This window comes from Erigeron canadensis, chromosome 6 (assembly GCF_010389155.1).
Source record: "Erigeron canadensis isolate Cc75 chromosome 6, C_canadensis_v1, whole genome shotgun sequence".
Classification (NCBI taxonomy): domain Eukaryota; kingdom Viridiplantae; phylum Streptophyta; class Magnoliopsida; order Asterales; family Asteraceae; genus Erigeron; species Erigeron canadensis.
Window position 1 is genome coordinate 7,534,102 of NC_057766.1, and position 23,728 is coordinate 7,557,829.

General features: G+C 33.6%; 1 protein-coding gene across 2 annotated transcripts; it reads right to left on the minus strand.

The window, feature by feature from the left end:
- Positions 1–68: 68 nt before the first annotated feature.
- Positions 69–16,916, minus strand: LOC122602585 (1,4-alpha-glucan-branching enzyme 1, chloroplastic/amyloplastic-like). Of its 2 annotated transcripts, XM_043775185.1 has the most exons (23): positions 16,560–16,916; positions 15,659–15,804; positions 15,477–15,486; positions 13,726–13,963; positions 13,305–13,403; positions 12,526–12,568; positions 11,694–11,753; positions 11,361–11,441; positions 11,088–11,204; positions 10,929–11,012; positions 10,266–10,387; positions 9,632–9,751; positions 8,863–8,992; positions 8,673–8,783; positions 8,355–8,483; positions 7,045–7,148; positions 5,868–6,012; positions 4,808–4,955; positions 4,323–4,423; positions 3,947–4,024; positions 3,709–3,864; positions 803–877; positions 69–514 (listed from the first exon to the last, which is right to left on the minus strand). In XM_043775185.1, the coding sequence occupies exons 1-23, from the start codon at positions 16,702–16,704 to the stop codon at positions 401–403; spliced, it is 2,556 nt and encodes an 851-aa protein (XP_043631120.1). In that variant the 5' UTR covers positions 16,705–16,916; the 3' UTR covers positions 69–400. The 2 variants fall into 2 exon arrangements, with proteins under 2 accessions (XP_043631120.1, XP_043631119.1); XM_043775184.1 differs by lacking the exons at positions 15,477–15,486; positions 15,659–15,804; positions 16,560–16,916 and having other exon boundaries at positions 13,726–13,982.
- Positions 16,917–23,728: the final 6,812 nt, after the last annotated feature.

A 23,728-nucleotide genomic window follows, 5' to 3' on the forward strand; every position in this document is an offset into this window, starting at 1 on the left:
AGATTGCAAATGGGGCAACTTAGGTCACATGTTGGTATGTGTTTGATCAGAATGAAAACTCAGGTTGGTTTACAATAAAGAAAATTAATTTATTTATTTACTATATAGTTATAGATATATTATAAGCTACAATGTTAGTGTAAATAACACTTGTTCTCTAAAGCTATACATTGCAAAGAAGATCTGGACTACCCGAACACTGTATCGCAATTTATTAGGGCTAGTAAGGACAAAGTTACCAAAACTCCTACAACATCCGAGACTTGAGCGCACCAACTTTACAAATAAGTCTCCCTCCCAGTTTTTCTTCTCCTTTTATGTTCCTCTAGGTACCGTTCTTCAATGGCCAGAAATGACAGTTTTGTATAATAGTTTTTTGCAAGTGTCAGACTCAGAGCAGTCACTTGGCGACATTGGTGGGCTCGACATCATCGGTTACAAGCTTGTAGACAACTGCGGTTCTTGCAGGTGCATAAACCATGAAAGATCGTGGCCTGTTGTCATGATTTCCTTCCTGCAAAAGATGCATGGAGTTGAACTCAACAAGTTGTGTGCATCTGCTTTGGTTAAAATTAATAATAAAAGAAAAAAAAATCGGGTGAAGGTGCTTATAAATCAACATGTAAGAACCTATGTTTGAGTTGATAATTAGAGAAGGGATTGACTAAAAGGGTCCCTTTCAATCCCTTCTATCACATGAATTTATAACATATCTTTGCTCTCAAAAGCAAAAATCCCCTATAACAATATTTACCAGATAGTACATTCCTTTTATCACGAAATGTGAAATTAAATCACTTACAAAGGTAAAAAATTCAGCTTCATGGTCGAGTCTACCAAAGCCTCCAAACAATGTAGCATCAGAGTCCAGGGCAATCTGAAAGAGGCATTGTTAGGGTTTTCCGAATTTGACGTATACTAGAAGAATAAAAAGCAAGAAGAAATCACACAAGAGTTCTTGTGTCAGAAATCACAACAGAAGTGGAATGGACCCCCCCAGGGGTTGCCATTGGTTATGTCAGGATACTTCGGGCACATAGTACTCTAGTAGTGCCATCAAATCATTATATATGCCTTCTTAAAATAATACAAGAACTATAATATACGATTCATATTCCCGCGCAATGCGGTCGCGATGGAGGTAGCGGCGCGGAATGGTGGTGGTGGCGGCTGTGGTGTTGCCAACGGTGGCGGTCACGGGTGGTGGGGGCGGCAATGATGGTGAATTTTAAGGCAATTGATGTTAAAGGTGGTAGTGTAGTTATTTTAAGGGTTGAAGGGTTTATGTTGTAATTATTTCATTAAGGTATTATAGGTATATTAGGTAGAGATGTTTAAATTAGTGAATAAAGAAATGGGGTATTTTGGGTAGTTCAAAGTTGTAATTTGAGAAAAAGGGGGAGTAGTTGATGCTTTATATAGTAGTATAGTATATATATACATATATAATTATATATAGTATACCGTGATGCACTACATTGATGTATCTTAAAAAAAACTGCAACATACAACAAACTGTTTTTGCTGGGTATGACTGTATGCACCTGATGGACAGATGCATACCATACATACACATAAATAAATTTTCAGATATGCAGAGAATGCATGATCAAACCAAATCAACCCGGATTAAATGGTTCCAACTCCCAAGCAACTTGACAATCTACCTGATTAGAATATCGGGTTAAGTATGTTGATCTCTAATAACAAACATTTATCAACTTAATAATGTACCACATATCAAATGGAAAAATCGTCAAAAAACCATCATTAGTTGGTTTCCATTTTCGAAATGTCTGACTTTGTTTGATGTGATATCATAGGCCCTATTCTTGTTTATAAGATATATGTAGTGTGTTGATCTCCATCGTGAAACACATAGATATATCCTTTAGCTCAAAGATTAGTTGTGTAGGACACATACCAACCTTTTGTAACCATGGTTGAAAATCATTAGCTATAAACTAAATATGTCCAAACACATTGGAGTGGTGAACTTCAAAGTTTAACTAAAATTTTCAATTCACTTGATAATTTTCATCAGCGGTCTTGTCCTACCAGCAGAGTTTTTTCCAACATCAAATTTCACATATCGTTGAACTAGCTCACTTTTCATGCTCAACTTGACGTTGCTCAATGTTTTTGCCACTATCCATTCGGCACTATACCAAATCAAACACAAGCCATCCTGAATATTGACACATAAATCACCTTTTCAAATATTTTCAATCAATTTCCAAATGACTGTTTCCTCATATTTCGTTTTTGTAACTGCCATAAAATGGACTTGAAATCCACTACATGGTGTTGTTTGGCTTGCATAGTATCCTACCGATGTTTTTGAGTTATTTGTGGAGCCTTTTTGCATTCCTTGGTATGTTTACTTTAATGAAGTCCCCACCAGCCTTCACTATTTTGTCCTTACATCTCCTCAGCAACACCTCATGTGATTGCCGACACAACCACTAAATAAATGACGAGTGTACTTCCCATCATAGCTCTGTGGTTGAGGTCTCGGGTTCGAGACATGGGAAAGACATTAAAGGAATTTCACAAATAAAGTCCTCCAGTGAAGCAGGTTTAAGTCCTGCAGAGGGGGCAGGGTTTTACCCCAATTAAATGTCGTGCCTTCGATCAGTTTAGTTGGAGGTTTCTCCTCCTACTAGGTATCGAGGGTGAGGGGGCTCTCTAGCGCGGACGTAAGCTAGATCCCCTGTTGCGAGCAAATGATCCACACCTTTCAAAAAAAAATAAAAATGACGAGTATTGTTCCACCATCCTAGTCCTATTGTTCAATCCTCACCTATTTAACTATTCAACTTCTTCATCCTCTACATCATCCTAGTCCTATTGTTCAATCCTCACTTGTTTAACTATTCAACTTCTTCATCCTCTACATCATGTCTTCCAAACCTGAAACTTTTACATTTCCATCACCTTCACATAGTAACTTATACATTTCCATCACTTTCACATACTACCCAATCATCACCTACATTGCAAACCAATTCCCTAAAACCCACCGACTGAACCAACTTTGTTCCCCATCACCGACATATATCCACATCACACCATGGCCAAAGTTTTTATCGCGGGCTTCCAATTGTATGATTATGGTTTGATAATCTTAGGTGCTATTTACCTGTAGGCACAATCATTTTCTACGCACAAACAAACCACTTGGAAGTCAATTTTACATTTGTTTGCGAAAAGATTTCCAGTATTATAATTGCATAGACGAATGATGATATAGGGGATGTTTCTAAGTCCTTTTTATTAAGATCCAAGCTACTGCTTTTTCGTTCTTAGCATGGAGTGTAGTAGACTATTAGAGAAAATTGTAGTTGTAGTGGCTACATGTGTGGAAATTTAAGATATATAAATATGCACCCATTGCAACCCTATCAATATACAATCAAAGTATAAAAAACCCTATGAGGACCGTGTTTCGCCTCCGGGTCAGGCAGTAGAGGATTCATCTACTTTAAAAATAAAAAAACTACTAAACTATTTTCACCAAATTTACACTTCATGTTTGCATACCAATTGTTTAAGAAAAATCTATAAAAATTAAGGCAAAAATTGTTTATGGTCAACCCAATCAGCCTGATTAAACCTGTTATCAGATATCAAGCCACGTAACTTACCACCTCTGGAAGGGAAATTTTTTAAATAGATCATGAAGTAAATAACATTAACAAAGCGTACCTTATATTTTCCAGGGTGTAAACAACCCACGCGATAGTCTGAATAGCTATTATACCAGTGGAAATTAAAGACAAACACCAAGTCTTCTCTTTCAAATACAATTACTCTCTCTCCTTCGTGTTTCCGTGAAATATACTGGTGTGCTGAAGTCATAAACTGCCCACCCACAGTTGATCTTATTGTCAAAATAATCCTTATAACAAAATAAATATGCTAATTTGCACACAAATTTACATACATCATGAGCTTCTTCAAGATGCTGCATCGCCCGATCAAATTCTTGTAAACCATGATATCTCAAGTAATCTGCATCCCCCTATGCATTTCAATAATAAAAACTATATTAGATGAAACTTGAAAGATATATCTAGTAGTGGCTTCACTTTTACCAAGCAAAAAGAGTCTATAGTAACTTTTTGATTGTCAAATCAGTTTATCTTTGTGACTTTAAGAATGATGACTAATTTAGAAATTCCAGTAATAAATACACAGTAATAAATTCCAGTTTATCTAATTTTCGGGTCCAGTTGTGAGAGAAGAAACAGGAAACCACCAACTTTCAAAAAACAAAAAAAGAAAACTGATGTGATAGTATGAATAAGGGAAGCACTTACCAGATCAAATCTGCGCCTACACTTATCAAAACTATTACCATTCCCAGGTATAAATCTCCCATCAGGAAGACTTTGATCAGCTCTTGGAAAATCAATCCACTCTGATTAAAAGGAAATCGGGAATTAACATCCAGTACCATAATCATTTTAGTTAGCGAAAATTTAGCGATACTATAGATGAAATAGTCATGTGACATATAGCTGGTGTCATGGTAATATTACATATTTGGATAAAACCGTGTTTCATCAATTTCGGCAATTTTCATTTTGAATATTTTATATGTGCCATATACTTTCCTGATTTCTTCCATTTAGGACAAAGCCTACTTCAAATAAGGTGAAAATTTCATTAACTTAGAAAAGGGTAAAGGAAGACGGAACCATATAGTCTACTTGATTTTTCAATATGGGCATTATTTTGCCCTCAATGGAAGGCTTCAAAAAAATATCCCTATCAAAATGCAATTTTCCCTGAATAGACTTACCAGGATGCCCAAACTCATTTCCCATGAAATTTAAATATCCTTCTCCGCCCAATCCCATTGTAATGAGTCTGATCATTTTATGTAATGCTATGCCGCGATCTATAAGAGGAGTTGCGGGTCTATCCATTGCCATAAATTCATACATATCCTGTGAAGTACATAAACGTTATTTGAAACCAAAACCTCTTTAACACCCATAACTATCTACTCCTTATAGCTATAATATAGAAAGTAAAGTAACTCCCAATGCCATTTTCCACGGGTTTTGGGTCCCAATACCGTCTTCGACGGTGTATGGGGGAGGTTGAGATGTAGACAGCCTTACCCCTACCAAAGGTATAGAGGCTGTCCAGGTTCTACCAAAGGTAGAAAAGGACCTCCAGCCTTGCTGGGTATGAGGATCGAACCCATGACCTCTGTCTCTAGAGGCAAGGGCTACAACCACTAAGTTGGTATCTGATTTCTAATACAATAATAGCAATATAATTTTCATTTCGTTTCTCATTTGGTATCTGATTTCTAATAACTAAGATTAAAATCACTAACTTAGGAAAAAGCTACAGAAAGGAGAGATTGCAATTGGGCCGACTTGTTAGGTTAGATAATTAAGTTTATTTATAATACAAGGTGTTGAAGAGTAAATGTCTAGTTTATATATAGGGCCTTATGTAATCTCTTTTATATGTCACATGATAAATTCGACTATAGTATCTCTGTTATATCTTTAATCGTAAATGTCTAGAACTGATCCGTATTTTTTGAAAAAATGATAAACTTGTAGTGCGTTAAATACGATCCTAGAAACTACAGAATTACAATGAAAATCTAAAACTTTAATCAAGCTATATAGAGATAATATATATTTAGATCAACCCATCTATTAAGTAACCGTAATCACGCAGCTTTTAGAAACTATTATAAACACCATTCAGCTATGTCAGAATTTTAAGGTTTTGCAAGACAATTTTACCCAAATAAAATTTACTTCAAGTACAATGTCCGAATAGCACAGGTTTGGATCACAGGAAACCTCAAAGATTAGCAGAAAAAATAGACTTACCTTGTCCATAAGCCAAAATGCGATAGTTTTATCACCAACTAGCGCTTGGTCATGACTTTCAGCATAAGAAACACATTTTTCTGACCATCTTCGATTGGTAAGTGTGTAAATAATATCACCCATTTTCCAGTCTTCATCCCTTAATCTATACAAAAGAATAATACAATATTCAAGATGCGATTTTGTAGGGCCATGTATACAAGTACATGTAGATATAGGCTAGTGAAAAACATCCAATACTTGTTCCCCCAATTAAAAGTTTCAGATAAAAATCTGACTATTCTACCAAGCAGTAGAAATTAACTATTTACTTGGCAACCATTCAGTTTGTTGAAAGTGGATCGAACAAACACTAAAGTAATAAGTCTCGCAAAAAAACTTTATGGACATATAAATATAATTTCAGATGGTTCATAGAAAAAGGGGAATACTTTCTTAGCTATTTTAATACCTGAAGTAGAAATTATAATTGTGAAAATGCACCAACACAAAACTGATGGGAAACACCCATGCTTTACTAGAATCTAAAATAAAAGCCCGTGGGGCAAAATGGACTGTTGAGAAACATGCATGCAGACACAATCATTAAATATAAAAGTGACAAAATGGGTGAGTCAGGTAATGGGTAATTTTTACAACTCAACACAAGTCAGGCTGTGTTATCCGAAACACTTGTGGTCAAAACAGAAACAATTGTTTTTTGAATAAAGTGATTTCAGAGGTTCTATTCATCTAAACAACACTTGAGATTGTCTACCCATTTGACCTCTTGTTTATTATCAAAACCTTTTAAGTTTGCCCATATCAGCCTTCTGAGATAAAATCCAAGCTGAATTCAGCCATTCATAATTGAATGGATAAAAATTGCCATCTCAAATCAAACCCACCACTTTCATAACTTTCCTCTACTTTCATCTTCTCTCAATGTCTTTTCATAGAATGAGGTGTGGATGGTATAATGGGTTGTTTGGATGGGAGTTTCTAACTTACAGTGACTTCAAAAATTGGAACTCAATTCAGATAATCCCTCAGTTTATTGGGTTATGAGTGTTAGGTAATTTTGAATTACTCATAATACAAGTTTCACCTGCTTTTGAAAATCTGATTACTTTGACATAAGCATAACACCAATTAAAAATTAAATTCTGATATGACAAAAGAATTTGGAGTTGCATACTTGAGAAGCTCAATCCACTTATCAGCAACGGCCATATGCAAACGATAATCAAACCCTACACCACCATCTTGTACTGGAATACAGAATGTTGGCATTCCACTCACCTGCACCCGCCATAAAAAAAAATATAAGATACCGACACCTTAGTACCTTACGCATAGAAAAATTGGAAATTTAGATACACATTGACTCATTTACTCTGACAAGATTGAATTTAAGATCAACAAAATCATAACTAGTGTGGCAAACAGGTGGATTGGCCAGGTTGTGTAACAGGTTGTTTTTAGCACAGTTGGATGGGTCATGCTGAGTTGGGGTTATCCATTACCCTGCAAACATTTATGTCAAATTTTTCTAAAAAGTTAATGCTAAAAATATGATTGCAAATAACTAGAAAGCATAAGCATTAAGAATACAATTAGGATGACTTTCAAGGCAATTGCTTTTCAAACAACATTTTTAGATTTGACCCATTTGATTCACTATAAATAAGCCATATAAGCCCAACGGACCCCTTTAAAAGTACTTGACCATTTGTCACCTCCACACTGCTTCTTCCTTTCTGTATTCAAATATTAACTTTTATTTAAAATCAAAATAGTCATGCTAAACACAACCTGACTTCATTATAAAAATAAACTGCAACAGTGGTTATGATACTGAAATAACCTTGGAAATACAACAAGAAATCTAAGCATTGCAAAACAAGGCTTGATCTACGTAATCTGGTTGCATGGAAATCAAAACAAGAAATATAAGCATTGGAAAACAAGCATGTTCTTGTCAACTGTATACCCAAAACTAAATGTAATATTTGATATCACAATCAACTTGAAATCTACTTCACATAGATGGTTTAGAGTAAGTATATCAACAACCACATTTATTTTCACAAAATCTACAAACACGCTTTATGTTTTATCTCTGACAGGTTGAATGGATTTAATAAGATAAATAATTGCTAAAATATGCGTCAGTCCAAAGTGTGTTACTAGGGCAGTCAACCTCCTTCTAAACCAAACAGAGAAAGATTTTTATAATAACTATTCTAATCTTCTGTGATCCATAATTCACCTAAATGACAGCAAACGATGCAGGTAACTGTTCCTGTTATAAGTTGTATTTAAAATTCGCCCAATCTGGCCAGAATCCATTTTGACACATTATTCAAGCTACTCAGTTTTCCACCTTAAATGCACATATATTACATATTTTATAAACTGAAGTCATGTCTTAAATATTGATTTTGGTTTAAGATGAACAATGAAATATAGGAACCAAAATATTGAGAAGGGCGAAAGAGAACCAACATCTTCACCAATAGAGATGGCTTCGGGGAAGAGCCCATGAATGAGATCATTAACCAGCATTAAATAAACTACCGCATCAACATCTGTTGCCAACCCAAAATACTCATCATAGTTTCCAGTAAACCCAACCTAAACAAAGGACAGATAATTAGAAGTTAGCCCAAAGATTCATAACCAGCCACATATCCTGTTCTATTTCCTTTTTCAGGCTCAAATTTGTATTGGTATTTCATCAATAGCGGAACAATAAATATGTCTTTTAATAGTGGATTCATGTTATATAAGGGGAAACAAATAGATACAATACGTGCATCTTACCGATAAACCATGATGTGTGTACATCATTGAAGTCACACCATCAAATCTGAATCCATCAAACTTATATTCATCCAACCACCATCTTGCATTTGAAAGAAGATATCTTAGTACCTGAATCATTACTCATATATTAAATCCAGATTCTCAAAACGAAAGAATATTGACCTGGCAGAGTCTCGAAAGATGTTACCTCCCAATGTCCATAGTTAAAAAGGCGAGAATCCCACATCCAGTGATAACCGCGTTCTCCAGAGTGAAAGTAATGACTATCCGTCCCATCAAACATATTTAGACCATCTAAAGTATTGTTTGACGAGTGGCTGCATTATATCAATTACTTATAAGCTAAATATAGAAAAAGTCTCAAATGGGTTATTCAGAAGTGGCATTTCTGACCCATTCAACTAGATTGGGCTGATGCAGTTAATATAGTACCTCAAGCGGGACAATTTGCAAACTTGAATTCCTTAAATGGGTCAAAAACAGGCTACGTATGTCAAATGAAGTGCACTTTAATGTTTCATTCAAAAGTAATATGCTAAAATTTTAGTAACGAAGTCTTCACCATCAAATGAAGTGCACTTTAATGTTTCATTATGTTACCCAACCCACTCAGCACCCCCGTTTTGACTCAATACCATATTGTTGGAGACTTGGAGAAAAATGCCGTCATTTTCTCTCCCATTGTAATCTGATTTGAACTGACAATTTAATAAACATAAACTTGTACAGGACTTGGGTCAATAAGCAAATTACAGTAAAATGGTTGGACCTACATAGAAGTCAGAGTGCACTAAAGTATTGTAATGATTCATAATACAAAACAGTAAAATACAAATTGTTATTGTATATCTATCGACCACAGGAAAAGGGTACAATAGAAGGTCATGTCCTGGTTAAAAATCCTTAACCCACGACAAAATACATAATGATAGCAATAAGGATCAAACAATAATCACCTGTGAACTATATCCATGAGAACAACCAGTCCCAACTCATGGGCTTTATCTATCATAGATTTAAGATCATCAGGGGTCCCACAACGACTGCTAGGTGCAAAAAAATTTGTCACATGGTACCTATATCATAACAGAAAATATCCAAATTTTAATATAAATAAATATAGCGAAATAATAATAAATTTACTTGGGAAGAATGTGTCAAACAATCATCAACCAAAAACGTTACTAGAGTGATGGGATTGCAAAAAGGAGTAACATGGAAACACAAATATATATAGGAAGTAGGTGGCAATTTCGACCCATTTACTCATGAATGGGCCATTTCACATTAAAAATTTATCTTTGATGGTCAATTAAAGTAGTTCAAAATGGGCCAACGGGTCGGAAGTCACCCAAAGTGTAAAATTGATACATATAACATAGCTTTTAACACTATATTTAGTTTCATATTAACAGCTGTGTAGAAAAAAGTGTTTTTCGTTTGCCACAACCCACCCTTACAGACAAAATCACAAAAACTAATCCTTTCGACCAGCTACCCAACCGTTCCAAACTGCTGATGTCGATACCTTTGTTAAAGAGTGAACAAACATGTACACATGCAAACGGTGAAAGACTATCAAGAAATTACCCGAAACTAGCATAATATGAGTGTTCTTGAATGGCCATAATTTGAACTGCATTGTAACCAAGTTTTTTTATGCGAGGAAGAACATCATCTCTGAAGTTGGCATAGGTGTTGATCATTGGCTCCTATACCAGATAAAATACAATCACTACTTGTCATAATAACCTGTCATTCACATTCATAACATCATGTCTTACATGGAAATAAGCAACGTGCTAATGCATAGTGGCGGAACCAAGAACTAATACCAGGGTATCCACACTATCATGAAAGACCATATGCAGAACATGTACTAAACACCATTTATTTCTCAACTTTTATATTATTTTACATCACAAAAAAGTCAAAGAATTGTATGTTTCCGTGTAGGTATGTCCACAGGAATATTGTGCCGGATTAAATATTTTTGACCAGCGTATACACTGCCATAATAAATTGTATGTTTCCATGTATGCATATGCATACCCTCGTCAAAGACAACTAATCCTTCACTGTCCCTCTACCAATATTTTAGTGTAGAAGCATTAGGCCCACTTAACCACGTTATAAAACTTGATGCTATGGTAGGACAATAGATATGACCATCGACATCATAATACTTGAAAACAGAGACAAAGATGCAGCTAAACTTCAATCTAAATCATGAAAGAGAAAGGAGGTACGCACCGTACTACTCATTCCTACATGTGCTTCATAAATCCTGAGAGATTTTGGTTTCCTTGGCCGAGGATGTTGAAACACATATTTTTCCTATTCAAAGATTCAACATGCATAGTCAATACGAATAGAACAACATAATATGGAAATTGTATCAAGAAGAAATACCTCTTCTGGGGGATCATAGTATATTCCATTATAAGGAATCTCACCGGGAGCCTGAACTGAAAACTTGATCCAAGCAGGAATTGAGTCTTTGATTCCAGTTGGAGTATCCATACGAATCTACATCGTCACATTCAAGGTAATTATGACCTAACATTCACCCTTTTGTGGGTCCTATCTTTCTTTCAGCATATTTATATAAAGTCACAGATCATTATAAGCATTGTGACTACCACTAATACATAACTATTATAAAATTTGGTAAGCATGTTCTACCTTCACTCGAGAACCATGAGGAATAGGTGGAGAATCATCAGCATTGTTCGGCAAAAATATCTCCCAGACACCGAATTCATTCTGTCCGTATCATAAATCAGAGAAGTTAAGATTAGTACTCCCTCTGGCCAACAGAAAAGTTGGTTTTTGATTTTCAAAGTTTCAATCTGAGTATTTTCCAAAACTATATTTTTCATTGTGAACAATGTTTTACTTTAGAATTACATGTACGCCGAAGAAGTAATTCTTTCTGAATATTTAATTTAAAAGGACGCACTAGATATTGATTTAGGATAAGTACATCACTGGGTAACAACTCAATCGAAAACATACCCGGGTCATAACATCAGCATTTGGATTCCAGTTATTGAAATCTCCAATAAGTGAAGCGGACTACAGTGCAAAAAACATATCTGCTGTTAATGTGGTATTCAGGGAAAGAAGGTTTCATACAAGCAAATGTATAGAGATATACAAACAGTATTGTGAGAAAAAAACATGATTTTATCATATTAGAATGCATTTTCCAGGATTAAACAAAGTTAAATAGTATCTTTCATGTTCTCAACATAAAATGTAACTGCGATATACATATAGCGTCTCTTTTACATATAAAATGAGGATGCGTGTTTATGGTCTATGGAACCTTTTTTTTGCGGGCTATAACTTTTCTAAAAAATATAGTTGAGAAAGAAGCTTTGATCCTAGTACAATTATTATTAATATGAACTATTGAGAAAAAATAGATCCATGAATTAAAAAATGATCATTGCAACAAAAAATGTACAAATTTAGAAGTGCTGAACTACTAACTTCTGAGCAGATTGATTCAGGATGGCTTCGTTTTAGGAAACAGGACAATTGGGTAACAAGTCAGAAAAAGTACATTTTTAATGCATATAATCTTCTAAATTACTTATGCAAATGAAAGAACTCTCATGCTAATAAATTCTATATCCTCTGTAATCCCAACTTAAGAAACATACTATTTATAAATAAAACCTTAAAAAGGACAGAATACTGACCTATCCTGTTTCAACCCATACCAAAGATTACCTGTTTGACCTGTTACCCAATCCACAGTCCCACACAACACACCCAGTTTGCCACTTCTACATAGAAAGGATCGAAAGTTTAGTTCATAGTTATAAAAGAGACTACAAACCTTAGCCCCAGGTGCCCATTCCCTGTAGGTTATACCTGTCTCACTGGCCAGAAAAAAAGGTATAATGAAGATTGATTAGTACAGTACACTCAACACCAAATAATATATTTTTTTGAGAATAGCAAAAATATTGAGTCAGAAGGCAACAAAGCTTGGATGTCTGATGCATAGTAAATGATCACATCCTTGAAAAACAAATGGAAATAGATTATAGCATATATATATCATTGAATCATAAATTACTTTCCGTTTTGTATAATAACTAGATTTATGCCTGTGTCAAATACACGGGTTGTTTATGACATTTTCAAAATAAGATAAATTGTTAAATATGTAAATTTAAATGTAAGAAATGTAGGTCAATCAAATTAAAAGAATATAATTTGAAAACATTGAACTATATGTTAGAAAAAATTTAATTAATTAAATGATGGAAAATTAAGAAAACTTTGTCAAATTGATGTCTATAAAAGCTAATAATTATAAATTAAGTATTTAGAGAGGTTAAAAAGAGTAAATTAGTGAGACTTTTTCTACAAATAATAATATAAATACTAATATACTAATTTATTTGGATAATGATTATTAGGATTTCTTTTTCATGATTAGATTGATAATGACATCAACAATGTTCAAATTTAAGGATTGGAGAGTTGTGATTGGTCAATTAGTGGTTAGGTCAGGTGACTTTTACTATATTTAAAAACAAAAATAAAGATAAGCTTCGGTGTAATAACTATATAACTAACATCATGGACTCAACATATATTTAGAAATACCTGCGAGTGAAACCCAACTTCTCATAACCACGAGAAAATGCCTCCAAACCACCTTCATATTTGTCAATGGACTCACGTAATTTCTTGTAATGTGAATACCTGTAGGTAATTAGAAAAATAAAACGACTAGATAAGCATAATAATTATGAAAAAAATTGGGATGCTGAGAATATAATTCTTCATCCGAACTTTTAATACTACCAATTTTAAGTATGAATTCAAAGGGTCAAATTATTACACTAAATAGAAGCAGCATAAAGAAACAGGTCAAATAGGTCAAAAGTTGCCGAAAGTGTACTTTACTGCATAAAACCTCCAGGATGGTTCTGAAAAGAGGCTTTTTGGGTCAACCAACAACATTTTCCCACAAACATTGCATGTTCAGCACATGCTTCAGCAAAAAGGTAAGAAAATGTCTTACCGGTACTCTAGATGTTGACGATGGTTTGCTAAAAGTGGGTCAATCTCGTATATTCTCTTTCCAGCTCCAGGAGAAGGAATAGATAGTTGTCTGATGACCTCACTTTCTTTGCTAATGTCAATTGAAGAAACTATTGGTTCTTCCTCTGTAATTGTAATATCCTCAACCAAAACAGGTGAAGTAACATACTCTTTCTCAGACATGTCATCAAGTTGTACCTCATCTAGACTTTCCTCATCTAAACTGGCATCATTTGGTGATATCTAAACCAAAGAATCACACCATGCAAATGATTAGAGGAGAAATAATTTACTTAAATAAAGTATAACCACTATTGTATTAAGAGAGTATTTGAACACCGTGGACATAACCATGTGACACTGGCCAATCTGAATAATCATATGCAATAACATGGGCTATATGAGATAACCGGATAGTCAGTTTTAGTGTTTGAAAAGAAAATTGTTTATACAAATATACAGATCATTCTTGTGCAAAAAATCATAGAAGAATTAGGAATCAATTTGTTGATAGTATAAAACTGATTATTTGATCCATATATATAAGAAAAAATCTAAAACTGAATGAGCTTATCCAAACATGAGAACAGATTATTGCAACTTGAGTTGCAATATTCAAATAATTAATCCCAAGATGCACATCCAAACACCCCTAATATTATGGAAAGATGAACATAGAATAAATGCCAACAGAACTGGACATCAAACATAACTGACATCTTTTTATTATTTCAAAACCATTTATGAAATCCAAAACTTAACAGCTCTTATCTTCGATACATTAACCCTACAACTCCTTCATTGGCCAAATATATTAAAATCATGAGCACTATTCAACATTAGTCTTGGTTATAGTTGTTTTATAAAATCCGCATGAATTAAGCATGATTATTTTCTATGCTTTAACTTCAATAACATTAGAAGATATATCATGCAGTAATTACAAGACCCACCGACAAGTTGCAATACAGGCTAACTTCGTCATACATTATTTCCATCTTGTGCTTCTTTACAAAAAGTCTCAAGTTCAATATCACTAGGTGTAATCTTGGAGATGGCCAGGGACAGGTTCGAAAACGGTCATTCAATACCCTGGTTAGGCTGCACACATCTGACTAAAAAAACTCACCTCCCCGGGCAACCTAAATAGATAAACTCTCATCCGTTTATACTTGAACTAATATATTATGCAGAGAATAGGCCACCCTACAATATTTTCATGTCATAGTTCAACCGATCAGCCTATCAACTCATGACTATCAGGCAACACAACTTTTGCAAACCCTAAACAATTTCATTTAATTTTTTTATATTCACACCAAATATCATTTAATTTGAAACCAATAATTAACTAAACTCTTCGAAAAACAAAACAAAAAAATTGCATTCATTTCCCATTCAAGAGCTTTTCATCCCAAGACTATCGCTAATGTGCTTCCGCCAACTACATGATGTCTAAGGTTGACCTGCATACTCCATTTGGAACACACAGTCATATCATAAGAGTTTTAATGTAGTGTTAAAAAAGTAAATGTCCTAAGCAGAAATTCAGGATCTACTGTTGACGACTTCCATATAAAGCTCTAGTCTGCGATTGTTCTCCTTAAGATAGAGGTAGCAATTACAGGACGTCGGGACCTACTTATAAGTTATAAATGCATTGATTTGGGTTTCAGTTTATTCCTGACAGACCAAATAGGTAAAAATTAAAATTTCAGCTAAAAGGGAAACGGGCCAAAATCTGATTGTGCCTATTAGATGGAAGATCAGCTAAAAGTTACACTGATTTGGGTTTCGGTTAATGTAGCTATTAGATTAAAATCGTTCAACAAAACATGCTTTACATAAATGTAAAAAATATATACATATGTAGAAAACACATGACAAACAAAATGTGAACGCATGTTACATACTTCGGTATCTGCATCAAGAGCTTCCAATTGCTCAGTTGAAGAACCATCACCTTTAGCACCAGGAACAAACAGTTTTTCTGTAGCAGAAACTATAAAAGATAGGGACTCTGACTGATCATATGTGGACCTTCCAGCTAAAAACCTTTCTACACAGAAGATATATAATAATAAAATAACGGTCAAGTGACATCAATAACAATGCAGAACTTATAAGAAACTACATGCACACTAAAAGAAAAGAAATAACAGGATACAGTTTACAAACAGAATTGAGCTAATAAAAATAATCCGGGGGAATCTTTCATCACCCACCATGCCGGGTTTTGGCATGGAACTAGATGCCAAATTCGTTTATTGAACAAGATGCTGATAACGAAACTAATATGGGTATATACCCGAATCTGCAATTCAACTGCTAAATTTCATTTTTATTTCACAGAGAGTTACTAAAAGATTTTCAATCCCCAATTGAGATACTCAAGTTCAAATCTCTTTTTTAAGAACCTTCAATGGTTTAAAAAGATATAAACTTGTGTAAACTTTCTAAAAAGGAAAAGTTGAGTATCTCTAACTGGAAATCAAAAACCTTTAGTAACTTCTTATGCAATTTACCCTAAAAAGTTATTCCTATCAGCATTTGAATAAATGTAGCAAATTTTTTAATAATCATATCAGATTACTACTAATTCCATTACCAATTTCAAGAAATGCTACACTACATAATAAAAAGTTCAGCCCTTACTGCACTACACCCAGATGGGCTTAACTTATTTTTAAGCTTTTTGGCTTATTTACCCCAAAGATTAGACCTTTTTTGTGTCTTGCTACTGAACTTGCAAAAAGTAAAAAAAAAAAAAAAGTAAAAAAAATTAATCAAGATAGATAAGTTAATAAGACTTACTATTAGTAGTAGTAAATGAGTAATTCTTTAACAAAAATGAAAAATGAGTACAACAACTTGAACTAGAAGCAGTTCTTCGATCACAATGAGATACTGATGGAAGTGAATTCAGCCGAATTCCAGAATGAAGAGTTGTATACACCATTTTTCTTTTCTAACTTTTTTTTTTATTTTTTTCTTTTTAGTATGATTCAAGTGAATGATTTGCTTAGATCTGCAAAAGAGAGTATTGGGTACAGAGTTCTAGGCGCCAAGAGAACCGTGAAAAACGAACAGGAACATGTGATTGTGTGTGTGACTGTGTACTTCTGTTGCATGGATGATGGATTAGATACATATTATTATATATATCTGTGGGACCCATTAGTTTTGGTTTAATTTTGGGCCGTTAGTTTTCATGTATCTTGGGCCCATTCACATGGGATGAAGGGTGTGATGATGATTATTGGATGAGATATGAAAGGCCATTAACCACAAAAAAGGCTTTTGCCTTTTTCTTTTCTCTTCGTTGGTTGATTTTTTTGGAAAGCTTTTGCCTTTTATGGCATCGTTGTATTCTTTGATGGATGTTTTGAAAGTTATAATGATTAGTGGATTCGATTAAAGTTAGAGTTCATATCTAGTAACCAAATTTAAAACATAAAAAGTTGAAACCTTTCATTATTATACTAGAGGGATACCCGCGCGTTGCAGCGGCACCTGTGGAAAAAGAAAGGCGGTTAAATATGGGGTATCATGAACAAAAAACAATAAGTTGTATTGAATAGAAATACACGTGATGCGGCTAATAATTTTAATTGAATATAGAAATTAAATTGAGATCTTGTCTTTTACATTAACTAACCCTTATCAAACCAGCGTTATAAAGATTAAAAGAAAATTGAAAAAAAAACTACTTTCAATCTACATGACTATACATAGTGAACAACCTGCAAACATCAACATACCACAATATCCATTACTTAAACGCACAAACATCTCTATTCCAAAATATGAATGATAGATACGTAAATGCATAAGATTTTTCTAAGGGTATTTTAGGAAGTTCGTGAATAAAGTGTATGGGAAAGTGTAAATTATAAGGGTAAACTAGGGAATTTAAAGGTAGAGTGTTTAATTTGGGGAGATGATAGTTTGTTTATATAGGGAATATAGATATAGACTAGTTAAACTTATAAATGAAATTTCTTCAAAATAATTATATGAAGTTGTATATGTACTTTTTATAACACACGAGGGTTTTAATACACGTGTAATACATGTCGAGATTGAAGTATATTGGTTGCATATATAATGTTGCCGGTCTTAGTTGACTATATGTATACTTTTGTAAGTATCTAAATCATTTAGAAAACTCAACGCATGATATATATATATAATATATATATATATATATATATAATGTAAGAAATAGCATGTATTCTTTAGAATGAAGAACCACTTTGGTAATTAATAACCATAATATAGTGCAAAAATGAGGAAAAGACATAAGGATTAATAGTTGTATATATAGGGGGTAAAGCTGATACACGACATGGATAATAGTATATATATTTGTTAATATTGTACACACATCGCTATACAAAATATCTATACGTAAGACCCAAAATATTGGCGGGTCTTGTTGTGCCTGTACATGTATACACATGTCTATATTGCGTCTTGTAAATAGCACTAGACTTCCATTATTAAATATTATTGATGGCAAGATATAAAAAAAAGTTTCTTAAGGCTGGACGGACAAAGATGAGTCACTTCTTTTCTTTGTTTCAATAAAGCAAGTCCTTTCTTAACCATTTTTCATACCCGGGCATCAGCTCCTCGAGGTGATTCATAAGACCATATACATATGAACTACACTATAAGTCAACTATTAACTAAAAGGAAGCTTTTCTATAGTGTCATAAAAAAAACACAACAATGGTATGCGCAATTTCAGCAAGTTGCAACTTGAACTTGCCCATGAAAGGGGAAAGGGGTGGTTTACTAAACTTGTATAAACTTTTAAGTCAAAAGGTAGTTGTACAACATGTGAATGTGAAACATGAGAGCATAGGAAACTTATAACAGTATGTTTGAATACAGGTTATAGAGATTTAGTAGAGCAAACGAATATACAAAGACGTCCTAGAAACTGTGTAATTACCTCAGCAACAAAACAGCAATTACAACAACTCTACAACAAAAACAACAACAAAAACAACATTTACAGCAACTAAACAGCAAAAAGCAGCAACAAAACAACAATTACAACAATTCTGCAGCAAAAACAACAAAAACAACATTTACAGCAACTCGGCAATTCTGCACCATAAACCAGCAAAGAACAGTAACTAAACAGTAATACTTCTTTGTACGTGTGTGTGAATTGTAAGCTTAGAATGGGAGTTTAGAAACTACAATGGGCTAGGAGTTAGGGGGCTTAATTAAAATTTCGGTTGGGGACTATCAAATAAAAAAATAATAAATCACTTGGGCCTATCAACATTCTTAAGAATGTATTGTCCCAACTCCTGTCCAAAGTTGCCCTTGGAAAATGCACACCTTTGATGCATTGAACAATCCAACGAAGCACTGCAAAGTATTTTTTACCTGTGACAGGGAAGCCGACAAAATATGCATAGGTTCATAAGTCAGTAGTTATAAACAGCAAAAACATAGTAAGACACAAGGCATTAGTTACTGCATTTAAACATGGATAACCTATGGATCATAGCAGCTGATTTAGCATCCAATAGATATTTACATAAACTCTGTCTAGCAAAACCAAACAAACGACCTTAGACATAGTAAATATATGATGTGGGTTGTAGGCCAAAAAAACACCTCAGTCTTAGTGGAAAAGAATGGCAGAGTTTTAGATGTGGCCGGTGAGAATACATATTAAAATAGAGTTGCTCATGCTTTGTACATATTGGACCTACATATGGGCAGGCAAACTTTAAGGACAGTGATCCATTTTGGCTAGAAGTTTAACTAACTTGAGATGGAATTGACAATTTTTAAACAACTAAAAAAAACTTCACATGAGAAAGTGGGGCATGCAAAACGACAATGTTAATAACTGTTTAAAGATATCATTCCAAAATCCAAATTGACCCATTCATATGTATAGTAAATGGATTGAAATTACCACATGTAATACATCTATATCTACATATCTAACACTAAAATTATGAAGGTTGCTGACAATAACCTTGGTTCAGCTATGACACCCACAATTCTTTATTCTTGAAGGCTTATATGACCGTGTCCACTATCCACACTCTGCGTTACCTATATAACATGCAAAGTATTAACCTTCATAGCAAAGTATAAGTTAATCGAGCATGTTACTTTAATTAGTCTTTTTGATATAGAGATATGACTGGTAAAGGGGGGATAAAATAGGTATGCAAATACTAAACACTAATAAAATAAAAAGAAGCACCTAGACCAACAAAATCAGAAAGAAAGAAAGAAAGAAAAAAGATAACCAAATGAAGCGCTCAACTCACACTATCAATGACGGGCTTCTTTCACTACTTTTTACCACGTTTTCAACTTCCTTTAACACCTGTTGTGCTTCTTCAAGTTCTTTGTCCTCAATTTCTTTGAGGATCCTTTGGACATTTTCAGCAGCAAGTCGTCTTATCTCTGTCTGTTCATAAATATGAAAGTGAAACTAACTACTGTCTTTGAAAAGCGGTTCAGATACAAAAAAAAGAGTAGTCTTTGAACTATTAATAAAAGTCTTACTTCTTCATCAGCTAAAGAAGGGAGGGAGGCGCACACTTCATACATGAAGAACCTCCTCAATCCTCATACCTATTTGGAGAGAATAATCAAGATATAAAGCAAATTCAAAATCTTGAAACCAATATAAGCTAGTCAGTTGAATTCTCAATCATCACAAACTTGAAATATGAATCCGCTCAAATAAAAAAAGCTCACCTTTTCTTGGAAATTTCTATCTTTGAATTGATATATTTAAATTTATAAACCATTTGAGAAACCTATCACTAACAGCCCTGATTTATTTACACTTCAATCCCATCAGATAAAATATATAGAAAATAGCCATCTGGCTAAATGTTATTAAATCCAAAATCAATAACAAAAAAATAAGGTTGCTAGCTACTGTAGTTTCTCTGGAGCATTTTATCAAACAATTGGATTGCATAATGTGTGTTGTGCCTATACATATGTATGAGATGCTTTTGTTGAAATGATTTTAATTGGCAATCATTTTGTTGTGCTAACATGTTATCTTACTCGGCTTTAAAAAGCTAACACTTGTTTTGTGGAAATGTGTAATTACCCATTTGTTAGTAGCTATAAGTGAACTTATTTATTATGACGGTTGACATTTTGTATTATTTATGTCGATTTCCTTTAATTATTGTGACGATACGATAGCACCATTTAAAGTTGTTTAATGATTCCGTTAAGAATCAATTGGTGTTTTTAAAAAGTTGTTTCCGCATTTTATTAACGGAATTTGTATTTAAAGTTTAAAATTTTTGGAAATTCACATTTTTATTAAGCAGGGTGTTACAAAATGTACTACTCATAGTTTATCTATATTATCACAACTATTATGGTGTAATTGGATTTGGTAAAAACATTAATCGTGTGCATGTTTCATAACCAATACATGTATGTATTCTTACTCTTCCATTACATATATATAATTTTTCAAAGGACACGTGTAATTTTTCTAACTGATATTTCCTTGGGTAGTTGTTATTTTACTCTAGTGGTACGGGAAGTAAGTTTGATAGAACTTTGATTTCTTGTAATTGTTTGAATGTGATTCCTAATATGATTGGCCAAGTGCTTAATGAGATCCTCTCGGACCACTGTCCGCTTCTCTTCTGTGAAGAGCATGCAGGGCCGGCCCAATTATGGTGGTGGGTTAGACAGTTGCCTAAGACCTCTACCTATGGTGGGCTTCCAAAATTGGATTTTTAATTGTTGTGGCTATAGCCTAATACTTACATAGTTATATCATCACTAATAATAATATGTAGTCACGTTTTAGGCTTTACAAGTTGATTTGGATTGTCTGATTTAGTTTAGTGTGTTATAAGTTAATAATGAGTGTAAATGACCATATTTCTAATCATTATGAATATTTCTTATATCATTAGTTATGATTTTCTATCAAGTGCCGTGGACCGTGGTGTTTGAAAATATTACATTAACTTTTTAAAGTTTTAAAATGTGCACAACTTATTCATTAAGTATTGTGATTTGTTTGAGGTTTTATTAGCAAGTACTTTGATGTTAATTATAATCTGTTTAGTTAAGTACTGTATTTTTTTTAAACACATGATGTTTAAGGTTGGTTGTCTTTCTAGAGTTAAATGAACTATGTATAATTGTATATAGTGTGAAAATATAGATAATTAGACTTTCACAATCTTGGTTTAAGCACTTGGATATTTCTAGTTTTTTTGTTCTAAAATGAATCATGTGATTGCTAAATAACTACATCTTTATAACTAAATGACTTTTCTGATTTGCCCATGAAATTAAGCATGAAGGTTTAGCTAGAAATATAAACTTTATGTAAATAATTTAAATGTTTTTCACACATACAAAATTAGATTAAGAAAAATACTTTTAATTAGTTTTTTACTTTATTTTTGCTTGGCCAAGTCGGATAGAGAAGAGGGTTTTGTTAGATACTTTAAAAAAGACCCCAAAATTTGATTCCGCTTAGAGACCCCAAAAACGTTAAGCCGGCTCTGCGAGCATGATATTTTTTAGCGGAAAAATTATCTAAACAATGCAACTATTAAGACATTAGAAGCCAAATATACAATTATAACCAAAAATCTAGAAATTTAGCAAGAAAAGATATTTTAGACTACTCTTCCCGAAACATTTATTTGGTATGGTAGTAGCTGTAACTTTAGGGGGTACTTGTGTAATTTTGAGAAAATAAAAGTTTCATTCAAACTAAAAACTGCTGAAACGCTACTTCTAGTTAGCGTTTCATTTTGGAGCATTTTTTTCCATATAAAAGCTAAAGCTAGTCGCATCCAACCAAAGCTTTTAACACTATATGAACTTTTAGTTTAAAACAAAACTAAAGCCCCTGAAAAGCTTGTACCGGCCAAACATAGCCTAAATGTAAAAACTGCAAATGGAGTGAAAAAAATTCGTACCATTTAGTTAATGACCCAAAAACATGAGAAAAATCCTTAACCATAAATATCGAGTCATCAGTTTTCACTTTATGGGGTTTTTAATGTAGTCCTAACTATATAATTATGTCTCCTGGGAACAATACAAACAAAAGCAAGACAAAAAAAAAAAACCTTATAGGCATGAAAGTCGGTCCAAGAGGCTCAACTATATTAGCTATATTACAATAAGGACTCCTGATTACGTTAATTTGCTACAATGATGTAAACCCTTCCAATATAAGCCAAAATAAACTTGAAAAACCCAATTGAAAAGCCAAAGCGCCCATGTAATCATTTCACATTTTATGTCGTCGATCATAATCTCATGTAGACTTGCTATTGATACAACTGACAGCCATCTTAAGGTTCCGCAACGACTTGAAGTTTTCCAAAAACCACACATCCATTCGCAGTGATAACTCGACCCGAGATTTCATTTTTCTTATTTTTTTTAGAGCAGGAAGAAAAGCCAAATGAACCGCAAACAGTAAAGAGAACAAGAAACACAAATAGAGTTGCCAAGCATGGACCAAACCAAAACGGTCCAGGCAATATATCAAGAACTATAAAATGTTAGTCGGGTTACTATAACAAAAAAAAAAAAAACGGTGTTAGCATTAGTATCCATGAGACCTGTACTTCTTTTCTTAATTAGTTGGCTCAAAAATCGCATAGTTTCTAAACCGCCATAGTTGCCACCATTGTAATCGATCTGTGGTGTGCATTGAAGATGTTAAAAAATTAAGCTAATTGTCTTGGAAGTTTTTGAACAATCAAAGATCCCGGCAACTTATAATTAATTCCTCATTTATCACTCTTATTCTTAAATGTGACAGCTTGATTATTGTCTCTCGGCTTATTATTAGTTTAATAGGGGCGCAATACAAAATCATGGCTAGAACTTTGGCATTTCGATTAGCAATGGTTATTGATTCGGTGATTACATGCCTCGGCTTATTCAAAGTCCTTATCATATGGGTTTCGGGGCGAGAT

Coding starts and splice junctions, on each gene's coding strand:
- LOC122602585 (XM_043775185.1), bottom strand. CDS start 16,704: ATGGTGTATACAACTCTTCATTCTGGAATTCGGCTGAATTCACTTCCA. Junction 13,404..13,725: donor CGTCAACATCTAGAGTACCG/GTAAGACATTTT, acceptor AATTACCTACAG/GTATTCACATTACAAGAAAT. Junction 11,205..11,360: donor CTCATGGTTCTCGAGTGAAG/GTAGAACATGCT, acceptor GTGACGATGTAG/ATTCGTATGGATACTCCAAC.